The 25,968-nt window shown below is 39.3% G+C and overlaps 1 protein-coding gene across 1 annotated transcript in view; it reads right to left on the bottom strand.

Moving 5' to 3' along the window:
- Nucleotides 1–5,298: 5,298 nt before the first annotated feature.
- Nucleotides 5,299–25,968, bottom strand: part of rasa2 (RAS p21 protein activator 2) — a 28,850-nt gene continuing 8,180 nt past the window's right edge. The window contains exons 5-24 of the mRNA XM_046388723.1: nucleotides 24,626–24,702; nucleotides 21,280–21,363; nucleotides 20,436–20,508; nucleotides 20,241–20,317; nucleotides 19,690–19,791; nucleotides 17,422–17,575; nucleotides 17,177–17,325; nucleotides 16,462–16,576; nucleotides 15,837–15,911; nucleotides 15,527–15,650; nucleotides 15,180–15,286; nucleotides 14,983–15,066; nucleotides 14,633–14,710; nucleotides 14,446–14,519; nucleotides 13,889–13,995; nucleotides 12,754–12,836; nucleotides 12,051–12,259; nucleotides 11,053–11,156; nucleotides 9,697–9,877; nucleotides 5,299–9,576 (exon numbers count right to left, since the gene is read on the bottom strand). Coding sequence (XP_046244679.1) covers nucleotides 9,546–9,576; nucleotides 9,697–9,877; nucleotides 11,053–11,156; nucleotides 12,051–12,259; nucleotides 12,754–12,836; nucleotides 13,889–13,995; nucleotides 14,446–14,519; nucleotides 14,633–14,710; nucleotides 14,983–15,066; nucleotides 15,180–15,286; nucleotides 15,527–15,650; nucleotides 15,837–15,911; nucleotides 16,462–16,576; nucleotides 17,177–17,325; nucleotides 17,422–17,575; nucleotides 19,690–19,791; nucleotides 20,241–20,317; nucleotides 20,436–20,508; nucleotides 21,280–21,363; nucleotides 24,626–24,702 — 2,088 coding nt within the window. The 3' untranslated portion in view covers nucleotides 5,299–9,545. The remainder of the gene's footprint in view (nucleotides 9,577–9,696; nucleotides 9,878–11,052; nucleotides 11,157–12,050; nucleotides 12,260–12,753; nucleotides 12,837–13,888; nucleotides 13,996–14,445; nucleotides 14,520–14,632; nucleotides 14,711–14,982; nucleotides 15,067–15,179; nucleotides 15,287–15,526; nucleotides 15,651–15,836; nucleotides 15,912–16,461; nucleotides 16,577–17,176; nucleotides 17,326–17,421; nucleotides 17,576–19,689; nucleotides 19,792–20,240; nucleotides 20,318–20,435; nucleotides 20,509–21,279; nucleotides 21,364–24,625; nucleotides 24,703–25,968) is intronic.

Below are 25,968 nucleotides of genomic sequence, written 5' to 3'. Positions count from 1 at the left end.
GTCCGAAATCAACATCCTCTACATGTGGTATTAAAACTTGGTTTGGGGATGACCACAGAAAAGAAGCTGCATAGTTTGCAATATAGGCTTGACCAGTTGGCTACAATCACTTCATCACAACTGATTTCCAGTAAAACACTGAACATCAAAGCCTCGATCTAAGCCTTGGTCTCGAGAGAAAAACCAGTAATCTCACTTGCTGAGGAAAATTTCCTCCCTGCAGGGAGTGTCGGGTGACTCTGTTGAGACTCTGTGGACACACACTATGGTCCTGTAGAATAGAATAGAGTGTCAGATGGCATCACAGTCTGTATAGAATGAAAGTCTAATTATGCTTGTGGTTTTACTGTGAATGTGAAGACTTTGAAATCTTCAGACCACTGTGACAATGCCCAGACTGACTACGTCGCAGAGCAGCAGCGGGAGGGCACAACTGAAGGTCAGATGAATGCCTTCCCTGTTCGTATGTGCACAAACTTATGTTTGATAAAGAAGAACTGATTTAAAGGTTTAGAATAAATAAGATGAGTCACACCTCTCACAGATAAAACCTGTTAGAGACCCACTGAGGTCATAAATAAGATTAAACAGGTTTGGCAAGATGTTCCTTCCTTGTTAAACTCAGTGAGATGTCATGCAAAATGTGTAGGCTCATGGCTTCAAAAAAATGCTTCAAATATGAATATAGCAACTTGCAATGTATTTACAATAGACTTTGTGCAATTCCTTTTAAGGATGCAAACTTTCTCTAGAGGTTAGAATTACAGATCATTTTGCTGACTTGAAAAGTATGCCTCAAGCACCTGAGGCATGCAGGAAAGACTGTGGCCAAACCCTCTGACCTTGGACACAAACATTTTGAGTTGCTTTCCAGTGGCAGGAGGCTGCAGTGCATCAGGAACAAAACCCCCACCACATGAATAGTTTCTTCCTGACTTCACCTGGTCTCATCACCTGGGCCTGTAACATCAACAACACTCACCTCTCCTCGCTTTTTCTTGTTAATCACTCCACCACACCCAAAATTTTCCTGCCCGTCCAGTGGGGGAATCGAACTGGCGACCTTCCGATCGCAAGTTGCTTCTGCAACCTCTAGGCCACAGCTTCACCTGTCCCCCATTATCCTTCCCTCTGTAGAGGATATAGTCTGTGTGTTTCCCTCTCTCGGTGCCAGTTCATCTTTGTACCCAGTGCAAAGTGTTCCAGCCTTCATTCCCAGTGTTTATTTTTTCTGGTATTGTTGATCTGTGTTACTTTATCTTGACCTTGCCTTTGTTTTCTCCTTGTGGGTCTGCTGTATCTACTGATGACCTGTGGACCAAACCTCTTTGCAAATAAACACTGACTTTATGAATCAAGATTCTGTCTACGAGTAGAACAGTTGAGCCTTGTTGCCTGTAGATTCACCAGTCGTAAACACGACAGCTTGAATCAGTGCATAGAGCAACACAGACCAAACTGCTGTCTGAGTGTAAAGAAGTTAAGTGGCCTGCGCGATCCCACAGTCTAACCACATGCCTTCAAGCTTAAAGCTGAATGTAACCTTAGTGTCGAGGAGCTAATGAGAATATGCTCAGTCTGGGTGTTAGTTCTGTGGTTGTCACTGCGTTCACCCCTGTGTGTCTGCCAGAACACCACTCAAGGCCAAATCCTCCAGACTAGGAAGCAGTTGAAGCTGCCATAACCACCCCCATGACATGACTTTGTCAAAACAACAAAAAACAAAAACCTGCAGAGATGCAACACATCCAGAGGGAGACAAGGTCACAGGTCAGTGGCACCTTTCTTGCTTTGAGACATGAACACACACCCAATAGTACCCTAAACACCTGAGGATTGAAGACATTCATGTATTTCAATGGAAACATTGCAGCTGGGATACTTAAGCCGCTAAGTGTTTCCCTCCCAGCTGTCAAAGCAATGTTCTTTCAGTGAGAGAGATGACAGAGAAACCCCAATCTGACACCACTCTTTGGATCAGGTGTATGCATCAGTCATAGCTGGTTCAAATCACTGCCCTCAGAGTCAGGGCTTTGTATTGCTGATGCCTGGGAAGAACTGTGCAATCACAGCAGCAAGCTGGTGTTTGGCTAACCAAAATGCTTCTGTCCTGAGGCTATCAGCTCGCCTGGTAGAGAGCGGAACTGAGTGGCCCAGGTCTGATTCCAATCTGTGGTACTTTGATCTCTAAATGTGGCAATCATCCAGCCACGTTAGGCGCAGCAGCAGTGATTGTGTTAATGCTGCATTTCATGACGAAGCCGTCTGAAAACCTTGGCAGATCCAGGGGATCAGGGTGTTGAGATACCCCTTATTCACTTGAAGGAGCCAACTCATTTGGGAACGACACATCACTAATTCACAGTTCCACATGTTCAGGTCACTGAACAGCTGGCATTTAAGAGCCTTGCTTGAGCACACCTCACTTATGATAATGAAGGTCAGGTAAGTAGTGTTCTTTCACTTTCCACTACACATATTTATCGTGCCTGTCTGGGGATCAAACTGGCAACCATATGTATACACACTACATGTAAGAGGGGCAATACTGAGACAGGGAACAGGAAGTTCATGCACAAATGGTACACACAGCAAGGAGTGTGCACAAGCTTTAGGTATCAAAATGCAGCATACCTCAATATGATGCGTGCATTATGCATTAAATTCTTAATAACCAGTGTTTGAGTGTCTATTTTCCTTCATAAACAAAGCTTTGTACTCATTGCAATGGGAAGACGTCTCATGCCATGCTATAAATTTGACCCTTAAAACACAAATATTTTCCCATCACAAAGAGCTTCAAAACTGCAGTCTCTCTTGAAAGTGAAGACAGCTGATGGGCCTGAGTTTTGGCACATACGCCCAACAACCCTGACAGGGACAGATGAGAACAAACGTTAAAAGCAAAACAAAAATGGAAGATTTATATCAATCTTAAATCTGTGCAAAAAATATGAAGCTATAGTCAGCAGTTATCTTAGTTTATCATGAAGACTGGAAACAGGGGGAAACAACTAGTCTGTCAAAGGCAATAATGTCCTCCTCCAGCACCTCTAAATCTCACTGATTAACATGGTATCTTTTATTTGTTTAATCCACAAAAAAAACTGACATTGGACAAGTCACAAAGGAAGAAAGAAGCTAGCTATAACAACATTAGAGTGGCTCCTCACTGATCGCTGTAGGAGTGTTTTTCTTCATGTAGGAACCGAGGGTGTGGGGTCGACAGTGGGACAACACCCTGCAGCTGGTAGAGATCCTGCCTGCTGCTCGCTGACAGGGTGAACCTCAACCGGGATTCTCTCTGAGGGCAAGGCAGCTTTATTTGTATAGCACCTTTCATACAGAAAAGAGACTGAAATTCAGTGGCATGAAGCTTAAAAATGTGTTAAAACAATATTTAAGAGACTTGAAACAGAATGAAATGAACCTAAATCAAACGTGCATGAGAAAACAACAGATACTCTTTGGATACTGGAGATTCTCATCCATCAGCACTTTAATTTGCAGATGTCAAACAACCTGTAAGGAAACCACTATTACTGCAAATGCTGTGCTGTTTTAGCCCAAGTCTTTCCACCACTTCCAGTATAAACAAACCTCATATTCTTCCCGGCTGCAGTGTTGTCCTTGTCAAAACCTCTGTCAGTCAGTTTGAGATATAAGGAAAAGGACTTTAAAACCAATTTTTACATTTGAAATTTATTGTGTGAACACGGCAGGTCAAAAGCTTGGATTGTGGACAAAATAAAACAACATTAATAACCAATTTGTATTCATATCAGCAAGAAAAAAAGTTCTCATGCCACAGCCATGCTCGAGGCTCTGTGGAGCTGTACTTAAACACAACAGTTGCTTAAGCTAAATGCTATCGCTTGCATGCTAGAATGGTCACAATGACATCGCTAACCTGCTGCAGCTGTTTCCCATGTTTGCCATCTTAGTTAAATGTGTTAGCATGCTAACATTTGCTAATTAGCATTACACAAAGTACAGGTACTACTCCATATAACAGCTGTGGGAGGCTGAGAGAAGCTGCTTCAGTACAGCAAGGAGATTTACAACCAAACACCTGCTCACGGATAGCAAAATGCGTAATGAGACGAAGCAACTTGAAATTTCAGTTTCTTCTGTGTGTAGACAAGCTTTGGTGAAGAAACCAAGCTAAACTGGCTTTCGCTGCAACATCCCAAGGCAACACACAGCACCTAACCACTTTGTTGCTGTCACTGTGTGCTATTATGACAATTTTGAAATACACTCCTGCCTGAGGCGTGGGTGAGGTGTATGCATAATGAGGGTCAAGCTGATCCATCGTCCAGAGGGCTCAGATTTATGTTCTTGTAGAATAAACAAACATTTCCCTTTCCTCACATGTGGCTCAAAATTCAAGGAATGTGGAAAACCTGACAGCACAGGCTGTGTGCAGTTTGTTAGATGTTTCTCACACAACGTGACACCGAGAGCTTAGCTTTATTTGTGTGTTATCCAGAAGAAATTATAATCCCATCCCATTTGTGTTCTTAGCTACAGGGGGAACCTAGCTAATGTCTGCACAAGGCACACAGGTTTGCAAGACCATGAACCAGTATTTTCACAGCTGTTTTTTGATTTCAGTTAAATCTCTCGAATGTTGCTAACATGTCTACATATGAAGAATCACAAGTATGTACTGTACGTACAGGTGTTTCCTTTAAAGTGCACTATGGTTATTTTAAAGCAGAAAGTTATTTTTAAAGAAGAAAAGCAAAGGGTCGAAAGGGGTCATTTATCATCTTTTAGTGGTACAGGTCACTCTGAATCTGTTCGTGTTCAGGAGTTATGCAGGAACGAAAGGGATTAATGTGAACAAAATCAAAACTGAAACCTGAAAATACAAACATGTCTTTTTTTGTTTAACATAAGAAATGACAAAAGGCTGCATTATGACTAAACAAGGTTTAATTTCAGCATGACTGAAGACCTCCATGTTGCTCTTTCAGATGTATATGGGTAATAGGTTCCAAAGCTCTTTCCTTCTGTTTTGGCTATGTTCTTCATAACAAACGTAAACAGTAATTGGGGATAAATGCGTTTTTGATTCAGTTAGCCTCAGTCAGCTTTATTTCACTACAACTGAAAGCTAATAACAATACTGTCCAGCACTGAATCCACATTAAACATTAAAGCTGTGTGCCTTTCATAAAGCCTCTCAGTTGAAAAATAAAACTAAAGAAAAAAAAAAAACTTAATGTGAAAGCAAATTCTCATAATTTGGATTTTTCAGTGCGAGCACAGATAATCCACAAGTAGGAGAAGCACTGGCAAAGTGTTTATTGTCAATTGTTTCAAGAACACGTTTGAAAACAAAATATTAAATGTGTATAAAAAAGGAACAGACATTGTACTCAGGCAGCGGAGACATTCACTGAGCTCTATTTCACTGTCTGCGACCACAGAAGCCTTCAGATTTTAGAAGAACATCCTGTGATTGTTTGCTGCACTCATGCTCTGTTACGACTCTTACAGAACAGACGTGGATTGACTGACAGGACCACAACATTTTATGCCTTTCTATATTGTTGTCAGGCTGCTTTGAAAGTAAACTTGGGTTTACAGACTCAGAAATCAGTGACTGTTCTTGCATATACTTAAGACGTTTCCCTAATTTTTGTAATGAATATGAAGAGCACAGAAACACAAATCAGATGTGCATGTTGGCTACTACCTTAACAAAGATGATTTCTACGATAGTTCAAAACAAATATGAATAAAAATATAAAGTTTGGTACTTAATTATGAAATGAAATTGGCCCCAATCCAACATGTAAAAGTGAAGACTTGTCTTCAATGCACTTAAACCACCAGCAGGCCAATGCATGCATTTCTACATGCATCTCACCCACATCCTGACATAACTTTTATTTTATGACAATATGCAGACATGGCAAAACAACTGGAGAAAAATTCCCTTTGTAAAATATATATTTAGGAACAAAGGGTGGAAATAAAAACCCCCAAACGTTCACCTTTATACGGAAATGAGCAAAATCCACTGTTAGTTTACTGGCCCTTACTACAAATTGACAATGGAGTTGACATGCAAGCTTATGAAGTACACAAACAATAACTTTAAGCTGTGATTAGTGAAGATTCATTTCCACTTACAGTTGAGATTTGGTCCATTTTCCCAAGCACAGGCAAAGTCCATCCAATGATCAATTTCTTAAAATAAATCATTTTGGAGTTGTGTTTTGGCTCCAGTTCACTCACTTACAGCCTGCATGTGAACATTGTCATTGTCAGCTGCGGCTCGTGGAACATTACACACAATATTCACTTCAATAACACTGCGTTAAGCTATTAGCAAATGGAGGTATGGTGGCAGCGACAACCACACACAGTAAATAAAGGGAACACTCAGGGACAAAAACAAGAGCAGACATCGGCAAGAAGCGCTGCAAAGTACAAGGTACCGTACAAGTATAGCAACACAATAAATCAGTGTTTAAAATAAAAAGTACAAAATATTTTCCTAGAAAAATATATTGTTAAATACACAAGACATGCATGTTAGAAATATATGATGGACCAAAGACAAAATTTCTGAAAACAACCATAAGAACCACAAGAAAATTACACAATTAACCCTGCATTATCAGCATTAAATGTTCAACTGCTGTTGTTAAATTAAATTCAAGTTTCTTTTGTAAATTTTCAACACTTCATTGTTCAAATGGGCAAATGAAAGAAAGCAAAAATGACAAGAAGAGGACTGAATCAAAGTCTGATTGTTCATCAGTTTTCTCCAGTGCAAGAACGATTTGTTGATTAATCCATAAGTTGACAGCTAGAAAAATAACCTGTAAAATGTTGAAAAATTGCTGGTTAGAGCTAAAAATATAGAAGATTTGGCTGTTTGTATCAGTTCCCTATAATAAACTGAACACTTATATTTCTGTTGGACCGACTGGGAAAAAAATCCTAAACATACTGTCCTAACCCTAACCCTAATCCTAAGCATGTCGTCATACTGGGCGCTGATGACTTGTGATAAGCATTTGTAATGCAAGATATGATTAACAGGACAAAAATGTGTAAAGGATGAGTCACATAGAGTGCGATAATGTATCAATTTGTTTTTTCAAAGAGGCCATATGATGCTTTTTGTGTTTTTCCCTTTTTTGTACCATATGAAGATTTCTGGTACATGTAAAACATCTGTTAAGTTAGAAAGCCCAAAGCTGATGCTAAATGGAGCTATTATCTGCTACAGAAATTTGAACTGCCTGAAACACCCTCTTTGTAGTCCAGCCTTTCCTTCTGTTACTTGCGTAAGACTGGGAAACGTATGTACATCCTACCCCTCCAGACTGCTTTGTGAAAAGGGCTGGTAACAGAACTGCAAAATTGGAAGCTATAATTTTGCCGTTTATTCTGTAGATTAGCCTGTTATACTTGGTGCTAATGTCGTATGTTACTTACAAATGTAGCATCTAACTTCTACAGGCTATTTCCACAGTCTGGGGCGATGTTGGACCAGTGCAATACTGAGGGACAGTCAAGACAAACCGTAAATGCTGAAGACACTCAAAGACAACTAAATAATAAGACAAGTTGGTTGGATGCCAGTAACTGTTTTTTAATGATGCGATGCTATCCCAGATAATGTTAGCTGTGTTGTAACAAAGCAGCCTGCTTGGGTGTGTGTGATGCTGTATATAAATTTATCTTTTCACTTTTTTATGCCTTGGGGATAACAATACAGCAATGTGTTAAAGGAAATGCAGCTATTCACTTGCTTGGCATGGTTTGGTTTAGACATGGTTACTGTGGTGAAATAGCCTGGCTGTATGAAACCAGCAGAACTGACTGGAGAACTGGCAGATAGTACCTGCTAAGGCCTGTGGGAACTGACGAATCAGACAGACTGGGCTTGTTGGGATCGAAGCCTTGAGGACAGTGGAGCTAAAACTGAGCATTTCAGACAGACAGTGAATAGCGTTGCTGCAGCAGCGCACACTATGAGAAAAATGTGTTGTCTGAATGTGAAACCATGTAAACCTATTCTAGCAAATTCCCAAATTAAAGGTCGGAACCTGTATAGGAGCATAAATATGGCCTCTTTAATTTTCTACACATTCTTTTCTTGATTGTTCTGGCAGTGGAGTGCTGTCACTAAAAGCTGTGGAAAAGATAAAAATATAACTTTTAAACCTAAAGTCACAGCCACAGTTTGAACAAATTCTCTAAAACCTCAGAAGTTCAACAAAATATATGAGCTGGAGCTGTGGAGTGCTGCTGGTTTGGAGAAGTAAACCAAAAAAAAAGACAAAATGTGTTCGCTGATTGCTGGACTAATTTAGTTATGATGGGAGTAATTCGTTATTCTGATTCCTCTACATCATTGCTTACATAAGCCACTACAGATATGTTGCGACGCTCTCAAGATGACAGTACAGATCTGATGTACACCGTACCAATACAATTCACAATCACAGGGAAATACAACTCTATACCAGTCATGTGCTATCAGGATTCAAAACTGAACACATGCAGTCTGCTTGCCTTAAATCACTAAAAAGTAAAGGATATGTCAGCAAAAACATGAACAGAAACCAAATACATATAGAATTTGTATCCATTTTTAAAACATTTGTATTCAAAATACATTAATTATTTTTTTTTCAAGTCAAACCTACAAAATTGTCTTTGGTCGAAAAATATCTTAAAATCTACAAGCTATAAATGTTATTATACAGGAACGAAACATAAATGTACTCAAGATCATGTAACTGATCAAAATGGGGAAAGCTGATACCAAGTATCTAATCATTTCCATTTGGAGTGCTCCAAATATTTAAAGTGCTTCTGCATTATTCCCTCAGCATTTAATGTGAAAGAAACATCCATCAAAATAAGGCAAGTTGGTTTTACCTACTTAACTATCCTGTGAAAATATATATACACATTTGTTCAGAAGAGGAAGGACACTAAAGAGAAGAGAAAGACAAAAAGAGTCACAAATAAAGGTTGAGCTTCCAGAAAAATTATCAATCAACTCTAAAGACAGATGTCAGAGCAAAACCTTAAAAGACTGGGAGAGCATCATCACAGCTATTAATATAAAACCAGGTGAATAAAAAAAATTAGCAGCCTATTCACACACCAGATAATGATGCCTTTTCCACACAGCTATAGACGTAAAAGAGGACATAAATTAAGACAAGGAAAAAAGTGTCTTTGTAAGGGATCTGCAATGCACAGAAGGGGAGGAGATGAGGCAACGTACTGCCAATGAGAATGACCTGTGTGTTTGTTCATTTCGGCCGGGGAGAGCCCAGAAGAGCTCACAAGCTCATTCTGGTTCTCCTTCTTGTTCTTTCACTGCTGTAGTGGACTTTTGGTGTCTCGAGGTCAGGGTGGATCACTCGTTCTTCTCATGGACACATTTGTTCTCTCACTGGAACAACTCCCGAGGCTTCTTTAGGACAGTGTTTAGGTTGTGTCTGTGTGTATATACCCCTGCTGGCATGGCTGTTTCAGGCCACACCTCCTCGCCCTGGTTAAGAGGTTTTTCCTACTATGGGGTTGTCCCTGAAACAGAAAGGACAACGACAATGGGTGGCTTGTCCATCTGTGATTAGGAGCAGTAAAAAGGTGTGTATATGTAATACAATGCAAAAGCAACACATAGTAACAGCAATCCAGACTTACAGGCTCCCGTACTGCGCCATGGTGTCACTCCTGATGTTGTGCTGCTTCTGAAGTTCCTCCATGATGTTACGGAGCTGTTTGAGTGTCTGAAACGTCTCTTTGGGTTCCTGAATGGTGAACTTGGAGTGCTCCTCCTGCTCCCGTTGAGGGCCTTGGTACACTGCCATGCTGGCACATGCATCTAAAGACAATAAGTAAGCCATTATACCACGCACATTATAGTGGGACTGGGACGCGTTGCCTCACAAGAAATCAAAAGCATCTGTCTGGGAAGACTTTAAGAAATGTGCTCGTTTGCTACTTGAAGCTGTTCAGCAGTCTGACAAGCATTTCAGACGGAGTGTGCAGACCCTTTCAGTATTAGAATAGTGACATTTTAACGTGATGTTGGCTCTTGGGGGCTCTGTTGTATGAGCCCTTCCTACGCTCCAATTGCAAATGGGGACATTGTGAAATAACAAGTGAAATAATTTACTTGCAGATAATTCATTGCAGATACAACCTCGATTCTAAAACATCAACATTTTGGGAGTCGAGATTATACATTTAGAAGTTCCACATGCATGTCACATTAGCTGGATCTGTAAAGTAGCCATGTTCACATTTTGATTACTTTGGTGATCTTTTTATCCTCAAATCTGGTCTTCAAGGACACCAGGAAGAATAGCTGCTGTGAACAGCCAAAGGGCATCTAAGCAAACCAAGTTCAGTGATAGAATGTTAGAACGAGTAAGGCTGAGGTTAGGAATATTCCACTGTTTGCAGCTGCATTGCTTCAAAATTAAGGGACCATATATACAAAGGCCTAGTAATCCAACACTGGTTACCCGATAGTCCATACTGATCTGCTCTGTACACACAAGATCTATGGCAAGCCTTTCCGTCCTGGGAGAGGGATCCGTTCTGTGTGGCTCTTTGAGTTTTCTTGCATTTTTTCTCCCTCTTGAAAGTTTTTCTTTCACTAAATCAAAGGTCTAATGATAGAGGGTGTCGTATGCTGTGCACATATTGAAAACTCCCTTGAAGCAAATTTGTGTTACTGGTCTATATAAATACAATTGACTTGGCTGATCCAACATGGATGTGAACATCCTCAAACAAGCTTCAAACTGAAAATCAGCACCTCACAGCCATCGCTTTAATTACTAATCCATCATGTTGCAGAAGAGCCAAAACAATGGAAAACATAACACCACCGTCGTGGTAAGTGCATACATAAATCACAGGTCATGATCTCCTCTGATGTAATGCTCCAAGAATCCAGGGAAGTTTTTGTGACATCTGTCAACGAGTCTAATTATCAAATCCTGCCAGCTCAAATAAACAGACTCATTAGTTTATAGAACAAACACGTACCCTCCATGTTCTGGAGCTTGGTGTCGTTCGAGGAGAGGAGGGAGAAAATTCTCTCTGTCTCCCGGTCACAGTCAATGTCCAGCTGCAGGTTGGCCAGCATGGTGCTGTAGCACATGAGAATGAACAGTGTAAGAAGATCTCATGAAGGTGTGGACAGCAGAGAGAAGACATAGAAGTAAATACTTCATTTGTTTAAAATGAAATGTATAAGACAATTAACAACAAATGCACAAGAAGGAAAAACAAAGACAGTACAAGTGACCCGTGCTCAACCTGTTGTCACACTGAAGTTATGTGACCTGTGACTGGACAGAATATACAGTAGAAATATGGCTTTCTATCCACAACCATAGCACATTTGTACAGAATTTGTTTATAGTTCTGCCTAGGACATTTTTTTTGCACATGAGTAGTTTTTATAATTCACTGCTGCAAAACTGCATATTGTTTGAGGGAATGCTAGTAAGAGAACAAGCAGAAGTAACAAAGCAAATTGAAATAAAAACCCAGAAAGCCCAAACACCGGTCGCTACAGTAATGAGGAAGTGCTTAGCATTTTGTATGTTATGCTTAAGTACATAACTGCAATCACACAACTATCAAAGGTTTGGTTTTAGTTCCTACTAATCTTCCTGGGCACATTATTATGGTTATGCTATTTTAAGCATGTTGTGCTTATCCACAAATAAAAAAATTGCTAGGTTTATGGCAACAATGTTTTGCAGTAGCTATAAAACAACCGACTGTGATCCAATGAAGGAAGTTTTTATCTCTATCTACCCATCATGTCTAGTTTCATGACTCACAGTAAGCACCTACACGGTTAGTCAAATTTACCGCTAGCTAGAGTTGCTAAAACAGCAGTGAGCAATTTTATTACGAGTTTATAGTGATCTACAACCCATGACCCACCAAAAAAAAACAAACAAAAAAACCAAACATTACTAAAGTTATTCCATTTGCTGGCGGCAGTGACGATGATGTTGGAAAAGACTCACGTTGTGCAGGGCTTACACCCGGGTGCATTGTTACTCTGGCTTCTGCAGCACTGCCAGGCTCCACTGGTGTAATTGGATGGATGGAAGGTGGCCAGACGTCCTTCATTGCACCGACTGACCTGGCCCAGGACCTCCAACCACTCACTGGCCTCTACACAGTTTCCCGCTTGCACATATAGGAGCTTCTCAGAGTGGACCACCTGAAACATCTGGCAAGAGAAACAGAGCAGTTCAAGAGCCAACCCACAACAGTGTTGCCGCTCTTTCAGGCCTACAGTTCTACAGTTCTTTTGTAAAATACAACAAAAAGGTGTGTCTAAGCATACAATGAGTGCGGCCCTAAGATATGTGATTCAATTAACGTTCCACCTGTGACAACTTGGGACTCACTGTGTTTCACAATAAAAGTTGACAGATTTTGTTAAAACATGTTATTTTAAATACTTCTTCATTACAGTGCTTCCAGCTGCAACTACTCAAGGTTTTCCGGGTACAGAGGAATGAGACACAACTTCCAAACTGTCATCCAAACCATTAACAATGATTTAGCAAAGGGTCAACAAATGCTCATGAGACCTTCAATACAAATGTTTCACCATTTGTGTGTGTCAACTCAGGGAACTAGCTCGGAGGCTGAAGTTTTCATTACAAAGGGGCCATACTTCAGAAGTGATGACTTGATGTCCGAGGGGAAACGGCTTACATTTTTGCGGTTAAAGGCACCTTCATCCAGTTTCTCCACTGCCTGGATATTTTTGACACTGATGATGCAAAGGGCCTCTTTCCCTGAAAAGCATATGTAATTGTGTTTATCAAGAAAAATACACAGTCATCTGTCATCTTTGTAAAATTAGAAAATATAAGAAGAGGTCTAAGTCACATAAAGCACTGTAGATTCTCCATGTTAGCATTTTTATGCTATTTTAAAATTTAACAGTATAAATGACAGAGCTCAAGATGTATTTTTTTTTGGCAATTTCAATTTCTGACAGTCTCTCATTCCTGGAAGTAATTGCTGTTTTGTTTTATTGAAAACAACATTTGCAGGTAGCCTCCCATAATCGATGTTTAGGCTAGCAGAGTGCTACAAACTATCAAATTTGTTGAATTCTCACAGACAAAATGGATTCAAAAGATCGACAGGCAAGTTGAAATACAGTTTCTACTCTTGATTTCAAATTTTGCCAAGACAAAATGGACCCAGTGCTGACAGAGAAGTCAATATGAGATGACACACAACTCAAATATCCACATAGTGACAAACTGTCAAATCTAGATTGCTTTTGATTCCAGTTATCTTTCATGGAGTCTTGATATATTCTGGAGTTTGTTAGTGTCTGTTGTCAAAAGTCAAATAATGACAAAAGTTTAGCCTGATTCATCTTTCTGCCACACGTGACAGACAGAGGAAGACTCTAACTAATAACCACATTCTCCCTGTCTAATAAACCGTGCCATGGCATAACACTTTTGGCCCTCTCCTCGAGTTTCCTGAGAATATTCTAACAACTTTATAAACCAAAAATTGTGATAATCATCAATCAGTTGAGGCAAGTTAAACACAAATGTAAGCAAAATGCACAGGTGGGGAGTGTCATGCTGTGCTTTTTAATTACAAGTATTAACTATCCAGACGGTCACTTTGCGAATTCAATAAATAGTTATGTACCACTCATTAACATCTCAACTTTTGGTAAATAAAACAAACCAATAAATGGTCACCTCCACTATGTGTAGGATCAGAAGTCTTTAGTTTGGCGCCATCTGATGGTTATAATAATAACTGTGACAGAAAACAGAGCATCCTTGGAGTGAGAGAAAACAGAAACTGGTCTCACCTTTATGTTTATGGTAGGAGAGCTCCCTGTTGGTCACTCTGAGCCATCTCTTCTTAAAGTTTTTCTTGCCGAGACGTTTTTTCCCCTGGGCACGTTTCTGTACCTCCCTGTAAAAGGACACATCCAAGATTGAGGTTTAAAAATCAAACGACAAAAGATCAGCACACTTTAATTCTTTTCTTTTTGTTTTCAAAATTACATGATTCTGAACTGAGATAAAAACGCTGAACAAGGCATTAGACTGAAATAAATCTTATGTAAATATTAAGAAAATTATTACAATTGTATGTACATTTTATATCCGACAATCCATGTCATAAGTCCAATTCTAAATTTTACTCTGGGAAATGGAGCAGATTGGGAGCTTGACCCTCCCCTCCCTCACTATTCTCATTTAATATTAGTACTGGTAGCAAAATCACTGTTTTTCACTGTGCATTGTAAGAATTAGATATTAAAGTGGCGGATATATATTTATATGAATGAGTGGTTAAAAAACAAAACAAAAAACAAGCAGCCATCAGTTCTTCCTCCTCAGGCTCATAAGGAACACTCACCCCTCCTTGAGAACCACTGCATCATGTAGCCCACTGGACTCCTTGCTGACATTAGAGGAGATCTCATCAAGAAACTAGAAAACAGAAATAATGATGATATCAGCACCAACCATTTGAAATGATAAATAAATAGATTGCAATTACACTTTACTTTTTTATGGATATTTGAGCATATCAGAAAAAATACCTTTTTAACTTTCTCGATACATTTGTCTTCCTGGAATGATTTGTAGAAGTCATACATATAGGTTTCTTTGAAACTAGACTACAAATGAGAAAAAAAGGCCATATTAAAATACAGCATAAGATAATGCTTGATACAAAATCAAAATCATTAATTGAAAAACATCATTCAACATTACCCCTAAATGTAAAACCTTATCCTTCATTCAGCCTGGATTATGGTTTTATTTGTCTCACAAATGCATTTATCAATGATTCATAATTCTGCAGAATCAGTGATGCACCCATTTACGCTTCCTCTCACTTTGTTTAAACTGGCTTAAGAGAATCTCTCATCATTACTGTTAATCTTACCAGTTTTTTTGACAAACTACCCCAGCTGCCCAGAGTCTGGATTGTTTTCGAGATGAGTGTGAGTGTGCGCGAAATCTCAGGATCCTAGAATTAAAGAAAATGTACAATGACAACAAAATACCGTATAGACCACATGTGAATTCACACTCCAGTGTATTTATTAAACGGTCAGTGTGGTGTCAGAGCCATGCACTTACAGGATGGTGGGAACGAAGTTGGAAGGATTGTGGTGAAAGAACAGCGACAGCGAAGAACCGCAGGAACACAAAACTGCTAACGGCTGAGTACTGAACATGCGGGTCACCTGTGGAGAGAAAAAACATGCTAACAACTGATGAGTCTGCCTTTTCAAAATAATCATTGAAATCAATAAGAAAGCTGTACATGGCATATGGAAGAACAACCGGGGATGACATTTAACTGTCATCGCTTTATTCTACATGTTTCTTGCATGTATTAACACATTTTAAAAGCTCAACTAATTAAAATGTTAAAGCATACTTCAGGTATAGATTACTGATCTTATACAGACTCTGGCATGTACCTGGGAAGCGTCTGCAGGCCAAGTGTCTCAGAGACCTGAAGACATCACACATAAGTGGGGGACAGCTGGAACTGGACTGGGTGATGGAGGAAAAGACTTTCTGGACATAACCCTGCAAGTTTTCCTACAGAGGTAACAGACATGAAACTTAACACACGTGTGATAAACAGAGGAAAACAAATATTCTGAAAGCAAGTGCAACCACACTTATCTATTCTAGCAGAGCAGGATAGCTTAACCAAATGGAGAGGGATTTCACAGGAAGTTCTGCTCGTCCGTGGACAGGTTTATAAGAGACAGGTGCAATTACCTTGTTGATCTCTACGTTGTCTCCTTCCTTTAGTTTAATGGGGTCTATCTCACATGTTTTGTTGGATTCACAGATCTATGAAACATTAGGGAAAAAAACAAACAAACAAACAAAAAAAAATATTCAGGTCAGATCGATGTCTTCATGAGAAATGAACAATTTTGTATTGACTGGAATTGCTGATTTATTCTTATTTCTTTGAAATTAGACAGACAACAACAGGAGAAGATGTACTGCAGACATTCACAATATTTGCATTTTACAGTCATGTCAAGGAACTCAAATTACTATTAGTAATAAACAGCAATACTAAGTCACAGATGGAACACAATATGGCACATATTGCAGATGCAAATAGACCTGAATAAAAAAACCACAAATTAATTTATTTCCATCAGTGCAAGCCATTTAGAAGATATTTGTGGAAAAAAATTATTTCAAGTCAACGCAGTGCCCTGTAACAACTCCACACTGACCAATTATATCTGCACATCTGCTTGTTTGTAGTGGAAAGGCAACTGTTGAAGTGGAGTTTTCCATACTGACCTCAGTGACTCACACCCATCCTGGCATCTATACTGAATGTGTGTGTTTGTTTGTGTGTGTGTGTCCTTGTTACTCATACCTCATCGATTACAGGCTTCAGGGTAACCACCAGGTAATTCTTTCCCACAATCTTCATCATGTCATCAATGCAGCGTGTTGCAAGTGAGTTGCCACGGAATATAGTGTTAGCCTCCCTGTATGCACACAGAAATGTTCCACCAACATCAGTGAGTCATTGTATCCGCATTTGGCAACATTTTTCTCAACAGAATTTCATACCATAGTTATTTTCATTAAAGTTTTAGAGAGACCAAAAAAACAAAAAACAAAACACTGCCGTTCATTAAGAAAGATTTAACAGTCTAGTACGGTAGGAAAGGAAAAATATGTGTCTCTATGACCTAGGTCTTGTTTTTGTAGTTACAGCCATAATCCTGCTCCATCCTGGTTTTAGAATCAGAGAGTGCTGTGAGACTGTTAGGTGGCTTTACAAATTAACCAAGTGAAATTGAAGGTGACATAAAAATGATCTAAATTCCCTGCTTAGATGTCGATTATGTTTCACAGCTGCTTCCCGTTTCAAATATAACTTTGGTTGCACCGTCATAGCCAGAGGGAATGATGGCACCAAAATAACACCCCACATTGTCAAAAAAAAGGAACCTGACTTTAAGGCTAAGAGAACTAACAGTGTGGGCCATGAAATTTATCATGTGTGCACATCTACACGTATCTACATGTCACTGTGTACCTGTACTGTGTTGTCCTGCAGGTATTCATGTACGAGTACTCACTGAGTGTTGTCCAGCTCTAGTGCTGCCACAGCAGAGACAAAAGGCACAAAGCGATTGTGGTGGAGCAGCAATCGAACCATGGGCAGCACGGCCTCGTATCGCTCTCTGTAGATGTCCCCCAAGATGTGTGCTGCCGACGCTGAGATGGGCTGAAGGATTCAGAGAGAGAGAGAGAGGAAAAAAATGTACATTTGTGTATATGCTTTTAAAGGTTTTCCCTCCATCTTACAGAGCCACTGTCTTACCTTCACATCTGGGGATTTGAGCAGCAGGTTGCAGAGTGGTGTGTAGCAGGCAGATGGCAGCACCGTGTCTTCTATGTAGGTCAGCTTCAAACGCAAGGATCCCAAATCATCAGACTTGGACTTGCTGCCGTTCCCTTTTGGCTGGAGGAGATACCTGTGAGAGTGCAAGAACACAGAAATCATGTTACTAAGTTGTGAGGGAGGAAAATACTCTTTACTCATGAGTATTCATACTCATGAATACTCATGACTTCAATGTCATGATAACCAATCTCTGATGAAATGGAGTCTGATATTAAAATAGCTTAACACAGCTTACCTAAAGTTTTACATGGGCCAAATAATCACTGCTACTGCTTTAAGAAAATACAGATGGGTGGGATGTTTAAACCTGACACCACCTGCTCAACACGTCAGAAACTAATGATAACAATTATTACAGGCTCAAAAAAAAGGACAGCTAAATTAAAAATGGATATGTATATCCACATGGAATTAAAGCTCTCAAAACATTATAGGAAAAAAAAAAATAAATTAATTAAAAGTTTGTAATAAAAAAAATATGAGGCTGTTAAAAAACAACAACAACAACAACAAAAAACAACAAAACAACAAGTCTTTGTTTTCTAACTGGCACTATGCTGCATTTAGAAAAAAATAATAACACGACAAAGCTTTAGTAGATTAGCTATGAACATGTTTCCTTCAAGCATGAAAACTTCAAATATGTAAGTGTCTAGTGTGTAAACTATTAGGGATACATTAACACCCCTAGAACATGTTTTACTGTAGCTACCGTTGTCTGAAGTGTCACCAAGAGGTAAGTAGCTCAGTCAATAAAGCACATCCCTACCTGTGTTCACTATATAAACCAGATGGCTGACTTTGCTATTAGCTTCTTATTTTCCCAGCAGCTTTAACAATTTTGATGGTCTGGTTGTCTTCTACTTAAAATGAAAGGTTCTTTATTAAAGAGAATAATGCTCATATCTGCATGCACATCTCTCTAAAAGCCAACAGGTGGAGCTAAACACAAAATGATTAACTGCAGACTCAAACTATAATGCTTCAAAAGCTGCAGCTACATACTGTAGGCTTGACCATGAGCTGCGTGATCAGGTACATTCATGGCACACAGGCACAAAGATGCTTTTCTGAACAAGATCACCTGTGCCGATTTCATGAAGCTGAACAGCTTTTATGAGTACAATGTGGATGATTTCCAGCATAAACACAAGACATGAGGTACTGCCACCATGCAAAAAGCCACCCACGCAGTCAACTCACAGCCCTCATGTACTAACAGATTGCCATCTGGCATAATCCCGCATCACCTACCTGAAGATAAGCTAGGAAACACCCATGCACTGGAAAACCTTCTGAATGCTGAGGAATCTAGGCTCATCATACTTCTATTAAATCTAGATTCAATTACAAGGTGAGTTTCCAGAAACTGTAAAGTATATTTTTCAAAGCTGCACCTTCTAAGTATAAATAGTGTCTGGGTTGTTTCTGTTTACTGCAAACAGAGCAATACATTTATCAAGAAACACATCAGACTTTGTCAGTGATGGAAAAACAATGTCCCGAGTTGTCTCGGGGTTGAGACCTTTTTAAAACTATTATTGATACAATTCATGACCTATTTCCTGTTCACGTTCATATCATGCTAAAAAAGTCTAACAATTTTGGTTACCGTGAGCCAAGCGTGGTGTATGCATGTTGTGCTGGTCTTGTCTTCCTCTATCTATCCTGGACATCTGCAATGAGCTTATTCATTTTCAGCCATGGCAGTCCATAAAAAGTCTTTGCCTTTGGTATTCTTATTTATACTGAAAGTTAGCACCAGAAGATAGTACCTTAGTAACTCTTAGAAATTATCTGGACTGCTTTATTTTCTGTGTTCAACTGTCATGTATACTTCTCATGTTTACAGATTTAGAGACTGAAAGTATAAGATTTGATTTTAAAAAAGGAACCTAAATTAAATAAAATAAAATTTGCTTAATGGTCAATGATGCTGGTGGAAAATAACAGTGGAAACAAGAGCTCGTTGGATCTACTGGATATGACTCAAGATCTAGAATGAAGGAACACCTTTTCTCTCTGTTTTCTAAATGGATGTTTATCACCAGAGGTCCTCAAGTGCCACCATTACAGTACGGGGTGAGCTCAGCTATCTGTTTATACCCAAATAATACATTTGTATTTGTTTACATTCACACTGAACAGTAAAGTACAAGACACTTTCTTCTGTCTAGTCCTTACCAAGCTTTGTGGATGTGGTCATTTCTTAGGATCTTGACAGGGACCCGCGTCTCCCCAAGAAACACATCCTGAGCCAGATTCTCATTGTTCCACAGGTCAACTCTGCAAAGGAAAAGGATGGGCACGGAAACAAGTATTTCATCTATGAATATATATATATATCAACAATTTTTGCTGCTGTGTCTTTTCAGTAAAAACACATAAACACCCAATTCCAATATGGCCAAACGAAAAAAAATAAATGTTACTACTCAGTGGTGCTTACCTGCTTGGTGCATAAAAGCCAATACAAAACCCGTGCAATAACACCAACTCAAATCCAAAACTCAAAACCATGCATGTTTACCTTTGAATCTGTCTAGTCTTACCCAGTGAGCTATGTGTCCACTGTGACGAAGCCCCACATATCCTTAACCAAGGCTCTCTATCAGTAGTCAGAACACACCAGGGCTAAATTCACTTTTTTTGTTCTCGAGAAATAATATCAAGACTAAAGAGGGGAAAGAGAGAGAGAGAGAGAGAGAGCAAACATGAGAAAAATACCAACTTACTTGATCTCAAGTTTTTCAATGTCCTCCTCCTCTACTTGAAAATGTGACTTTTTAGAGTAACTGCTGGACCGTGTGACCTGAAGATGAACATGTCAAGGCTTTTTTTAAGCAATCTCACAGCAGTGTAACCAACAGACCATATCAAAACTGCAATGTTGCCAGACAGCAAAATGTGTATTTGCAATACACATTTACCTCAAAGGAGAATGTCTCTTCAAAGTGAGGGTTGCTGGTTTTCTTCTTTACCTTTGTCTTCTTTTGGTCAGACCTGAGGAGACATTACATCCATTTCCATGGCAATGTTTTATTTTTTACATTCTGCTGTTTATAAAAACCTGTATTAAAGAGCAGTTCTTTTCTTTAATGAACTAAACAAAATTGTTAGAGCTTTCACCGGCCTTCTAGAGATTAGGTCAAAAAGCTGTATTACTGCCTTAGTCTCAGTTTCCTTTATTAATATCTAAAGTTTGGTGCAAAATGAATACCACAAGGGTATTAACTGCCCTCCGCTGGCTCACTCTTAGTGTTAAAACTGAGAACTGTGAGAACTACTTCTCTCTAAAAAGTTAACTTTTCATGAGCTCAGAAAAACATCCCTGTTTTCAGATTTGAGACAACAAAAGAATTGTTTTAAATATTTAATTTAGCTTATGAAAAAGGAGAATTTTCTCAGACTATTTTCTCACCAAATTAGGAGATGCATAGTTTTTCACTGTAAACTGAAAACCAACTGACAGCTGTCTTAGCGGAGTAAGAAGTATAATATTTGCCATGAAGATGGTGAGCACAAAGTCTGATAAAACTGTAATATGTACATGTACCTTCATACCTCTAATTTTAACTTTTAACTTTAAATTTGGAAAAACTGTATAGTGTTTTGTTAAGGGAAGTGGTAGGAGTGCCCATTTATGTGGCATTATTAATGTACAAAAGGAACAAACAACACTCCTGTGCATACAACATCAAAAGAACATCACTTTATGTGTTTGTTATTAAGAAATCTTAGCTCCTTTAGTACATGTGTGAAATTCAAAGTTACCTGGCAGGTCCAACCAGTGACACGGTGGCATAGGGGTCACAGTTCTGCCCACTTATCAAAGGCAGTCCTTGGCACTCTATGATCCTGCAGGAGGTCACAAAGACACAAGGAGGGACATTATTAATAAAATAACTGTTCAGGAAGACAACGTGGACAAAACAAAAACAAAAATGTGTTAATGAAAAAAAATGTGTTAGTTAAGATTTTTATTATCAATTAAGACAATAGTCGGGAATATTTTTTCATTCACAGACACAGGTTAGCAGAAATTCACCCTTGTAAATGCTACTGTGAAGCTAACGATCTTGGAACAAAACTTTAAATACATCAAGCAATTATAAAGAGACAGACTTTAAAGTGACCCAGACCATGGGAGGGATTAGCTTTCAATGCTGTCTTGAGAGCAGAAATGGTAAATAATTTCTTGTTGGTTCAACAGATCCCTGAGTGGAAGTGCTATTATCGTTAACCCTCTAAGGTCCACATTACCGCATTACCACAGCACCAGGAGATTTACTTAAAACAGACCACTTATGAACCACAATAACAAAAGTTCAATATTTTTTAATTTTGTAATTTTGGAGTTTAGTGTGAGGTATCATTGTACCTGGGGAAAAGCTGTTTGAAAAACAACTTAATCTACATTTAATAAACAGATAATCAATCTTAAAAAGAAGTTGAATACTGGGATCTCATCTCCCATCTTGATGCAGTATTGATTCAAGTATCATTGTGTAGTATTTTGTTGTGAAAAAAACAAAACAAAACACACATGACCATGATTCATAGAAGCGACACTGGGCACAGAAGGCTGACAATGCTATGAGGTTGGTTGCATTTCAAGATGATTTTCTCTGCTTGCTTAATTAGGTATGAATAGTCAAGATCTCCATTCAAAAATAACATTCCTGCCAGACACTATTCATAATATAAAACAACACTGTGCACTGATCAACTTCTGCTACAGTATTCATTCAGAAGTAGTGCTTTGCCCTCATGTTTGGCTCATGTCACACAGGGACCACTGCTTTTTTTCCACAGATGTTTCAGCTGACAACAAACACTGCAGGCACCCTAAACAGGATGTGGCTGCTAAGCTGGTGTCACTTGAGAATAAGAATGAATTCAGCCCATCACTAAGTGAAGCCAGAGGGAGAAGTCAAGCAGAGCATATGTCAGGATGTTTGTGTATCATCTTCTAGGGTGTCATGACATTATTCCCTATAGTCTCCTTTGCATCTCTTTAAATCAATCCCAAGTCTCTCTGCTCTAACCATCTCCAGTGACTAATCATAACGAAACAGGATAGCTACAAGTGTGCATAAGATAAGCCTGAAACCTTTGAACTTGAATACCTTGCCTGGTCAGGCTGATGTAGAAGGAAGAAAAACAAATAACCTGAAACATTCATCTTATATGCATATATGGTGAGAGCTGACAATGAGGTGACTGTTTAAGCAAACAATCTATGTTACAGAGTGAATGACGGCAGCAGAAAACCACAGCGGTTGCAGTGTGAGAAGTGCAGGCTTCCTGCTCAGATGCCATCACTTCCACCTCATAACCCTGCTCTCCAAGTATGAATGGGGGATGCAAAACAACATGTGTAAAAAGTATGAGGTCTGAAATACACACACGATACTTGTATGTGCACTTAATGCGCTCAATCTAATCCCTTAATGAGAGTTTTGTTTTCAACAGAAATCTCCTCCTATGTAATTAGTTGGTAATAACTTTATATATTTAATATGTATTTTTATAGAATGAACACAATGAGAGAACATTAAAGTGTTTTTCTTGTAAACCCATCAACAAACATGTCTTTTTATCCCATCTGTTTAAGCCCTCCATATACACCATTGTCTATTGCTATTTACACAGGACAAAACTTATACCTTATGGCCCATTTCAAAGTGTAATGATACTGAAGAGCAAAAAACATATAAATAAACAAAAAAAATCTTGTGTATGAATCTCTCATCAGTAAAGACCAAATACAGCTATTCTGAATAATTCTATAATGCTTAAGTAAATATAATGATGTCCTGTCACAGCTTTAAGAGGACAGAGCAGAGGTCAGAGCGACACAACATCAAAGACAGAACAAGTCTTGCTGTTGTGCTTGTGTTCATGCTTGTGTGCGTGAATGTGCCTCGATGGAAAAATGTGAGCACTAGCAACAGTTCCCCAAACTACTGTTGGTTCTGTAGCGTTGGTACATTTCATAAAGTTCCGTAAATACAGATGCACAGAAAATTAATGTATAATTATAGAAATTTTGCCTAAATAGTGACCTTCTGCCAAAATAGTGCTGGTTCTGTGGCATTTCACATCCGATGCCTGCAGTGCATCACAAGAGCATCAGATGTGATTGCAGAGTATAATTCGATTAGGTCATCTACTGCAGGCAAGCAGTGGCGTCTGTGTTGTGATGAAGTTGTCCCAGTCTTTAAAAGTGAAGCAATTTGGTTCTTTTCCCAACATGCTATTTTCAGTGTTTTTTTCCTCATAATTTTTGGACTGTAATGCCAGAGAATAGTCGAGTTTTTTTTCTGGTATATTTACCACTTTAATCTTGGAAATTCTGAGTTTCTTCTTGGAATATTGCCCCTATCTAGCTCCTTCAGGCATTTTTATCGCCCTAATACACTATTGTATCCTACATCTCAATCACATTACAAATAAGAGTCTGTAGAACAAAATAGGGAACATATGACAAAAACACTGTGTTAGCAATGTGCTGCTAACAAGCCTCCCTGCCTTTGTTAGTCAACACGGTATTAGATTTACCTGTGAATGTTTGTTTAAACTCCTCATATCCTGACATTATCATTGTGTATTCTCCTGGGAAAAAATAGGGAGCAGGAGCCACATGTAATTTTACATACAGCAGCAACAATGCCCCAATCTGTGAGTAGCCACATTAGCCTAGCAACATGCTAATATCTAATTTAGCAGACTAAACAGTAAAACAACATAAAACATGGCAAAATTTACACCTTGTTGATGGGAAGGGGGTGGCCAAAATAGATCTGAACAATGACTTTGGAGTGAATTTTGGATTCTGGGACTGAGCGAAGTGAAGCACGACGGGCTTGAATGCCTTCTCTGCATAGTTCCTTAAGATTACTAATGCTTGCCAAAGAGAGAAGTCAATAACTAGCCATGCAAAAAGAGGCGGTTATCACATATTAGACTTGGTTGTCACTTGGATGCTGAGCAAACACATCTGAACCCATAAATCCCTTCAACATCTTAGAATATGTACCTTCCTTCCACATATTTACTGTTCTATGCTTGTACTTTTACCACAGGCTCCACAGCCTTAAGGAAATCTTGTACTCACCGAACTAGTAAGTGTTGACCTACAGAGCCGTTCTCTGTGATCACTTCATTCGATCGCATTTCCAAGTGAACCTTACCCTGTTGAACAGGAGGACAGGTGAGAAGTTACAAATTATTCAAGTCATGAGATCTCTGTCTTACCCAAGGGCACAAGTAAAAATTTCCCCAGTTACTGAATCCCAAGTTAATGTTGGTTGTAAAAAACAAAAATTTGGGCTGTAGTGTACGCGCTTGTGAAAAATGAATATGTTAAATGTTAAAATACCCGATGTTAAAATATCCACCTAATCACTGACACTGATCATCTATTCATTTAACTACATAATGTACAAATATTTTCATTGCAATTTGCTTGAGACAAGTTGCCCATTTCTCAAACTGGGCACTGAGCTTGTCCAAGACCTGTGGCCCAGCTCAACCTCACGTCTCATGTTACTTTAGGTTAGCGGAAGTACCAAGTGTGACAAGAGCCGCAGCAGCTGTGAATTTTGTCATCACTCAAAAGGATCTTTACGGGGTCGGATGTGGTGAAGGCTGCCGGTCTCGCCTTCGGAAGTGCCAAAGAGTGAGTGAGTGTGAGAGTGAGAGAGAGAGGAAAGGAGAGAGGGGGAGGGAAGGAAAGAGAGAAAGAGAGAAAGAGAGAAAGAGAGAGAGAGAGAGAGAGAGAGAGAGAGAGAGAGAGAGAGAGAGAGAGAGACACACACACACACAGAGAGCAGGAGAGAGAGAGATAAACAAAACGCCCACACGCTTGCACTCTGTCTCTGCAATTCAGCACTTGGCTGAGATGGTGAGCAGTTCCTTCTGAAGCAAGACAGGCCTTTAAGGCAATATAATCGTAAATATTGTGCAAGGATCCAAATGGGCCAATATCATCAGTAAATTAACACTCACATTACGAATACCTATCCTCCATTTTTGGTAATGGATGTGGCCAAATGATGTGTGTATTGTTTGTCTAGACAGCACAATTTTCTTTATCGAAGGAGCAGGTTCACCAGAATATGAGCTAACACTGCTCACAGGCTACATACACAGCCCGCTGTTTTGACTTCAAACCAGAGAGGCATTGCAATAACACCTCCATCACTCACTGATGTAACTTTGCAGTTGAAAGTGTCTACTTGTGAGTGAATCAGTGTAGCAGCACATACCCAGAATAGTCTGGCGTGGGCTAATGGCAGCGAGAGTCAACACGATAGCTACAGCAGCACAGAAGTGGTTGTGTGCTGTAGTTTCACCCATTGCAACCAGACCACAAAAACTGATCTAATCAAAGAAATGTACAGGTGAAACAGAACATCCCACCTATGTGCCCAATACGTGAACGAAAGTACAGTTTCA

Source organism: Scatophagus argus, chromosome 5 (genome assembly GCF_020382885.2).
Source record: "Scatophagus argus isolate fScaArg1 chromosome 5, fScaArg1.pri, whole genome shotgun sequence".
Classification (NCBI taxonomy): Eukaryota; Metazoa; Chordata; class Actinopteri; family Scatophagidae; genus Scatophagus; species Scatophagus argus.
The sequence above is the reverse complement of the archived record's forward strand: the minus strand, read 5'-3'. Positions and strand labels throughout refer to the sequence as shown.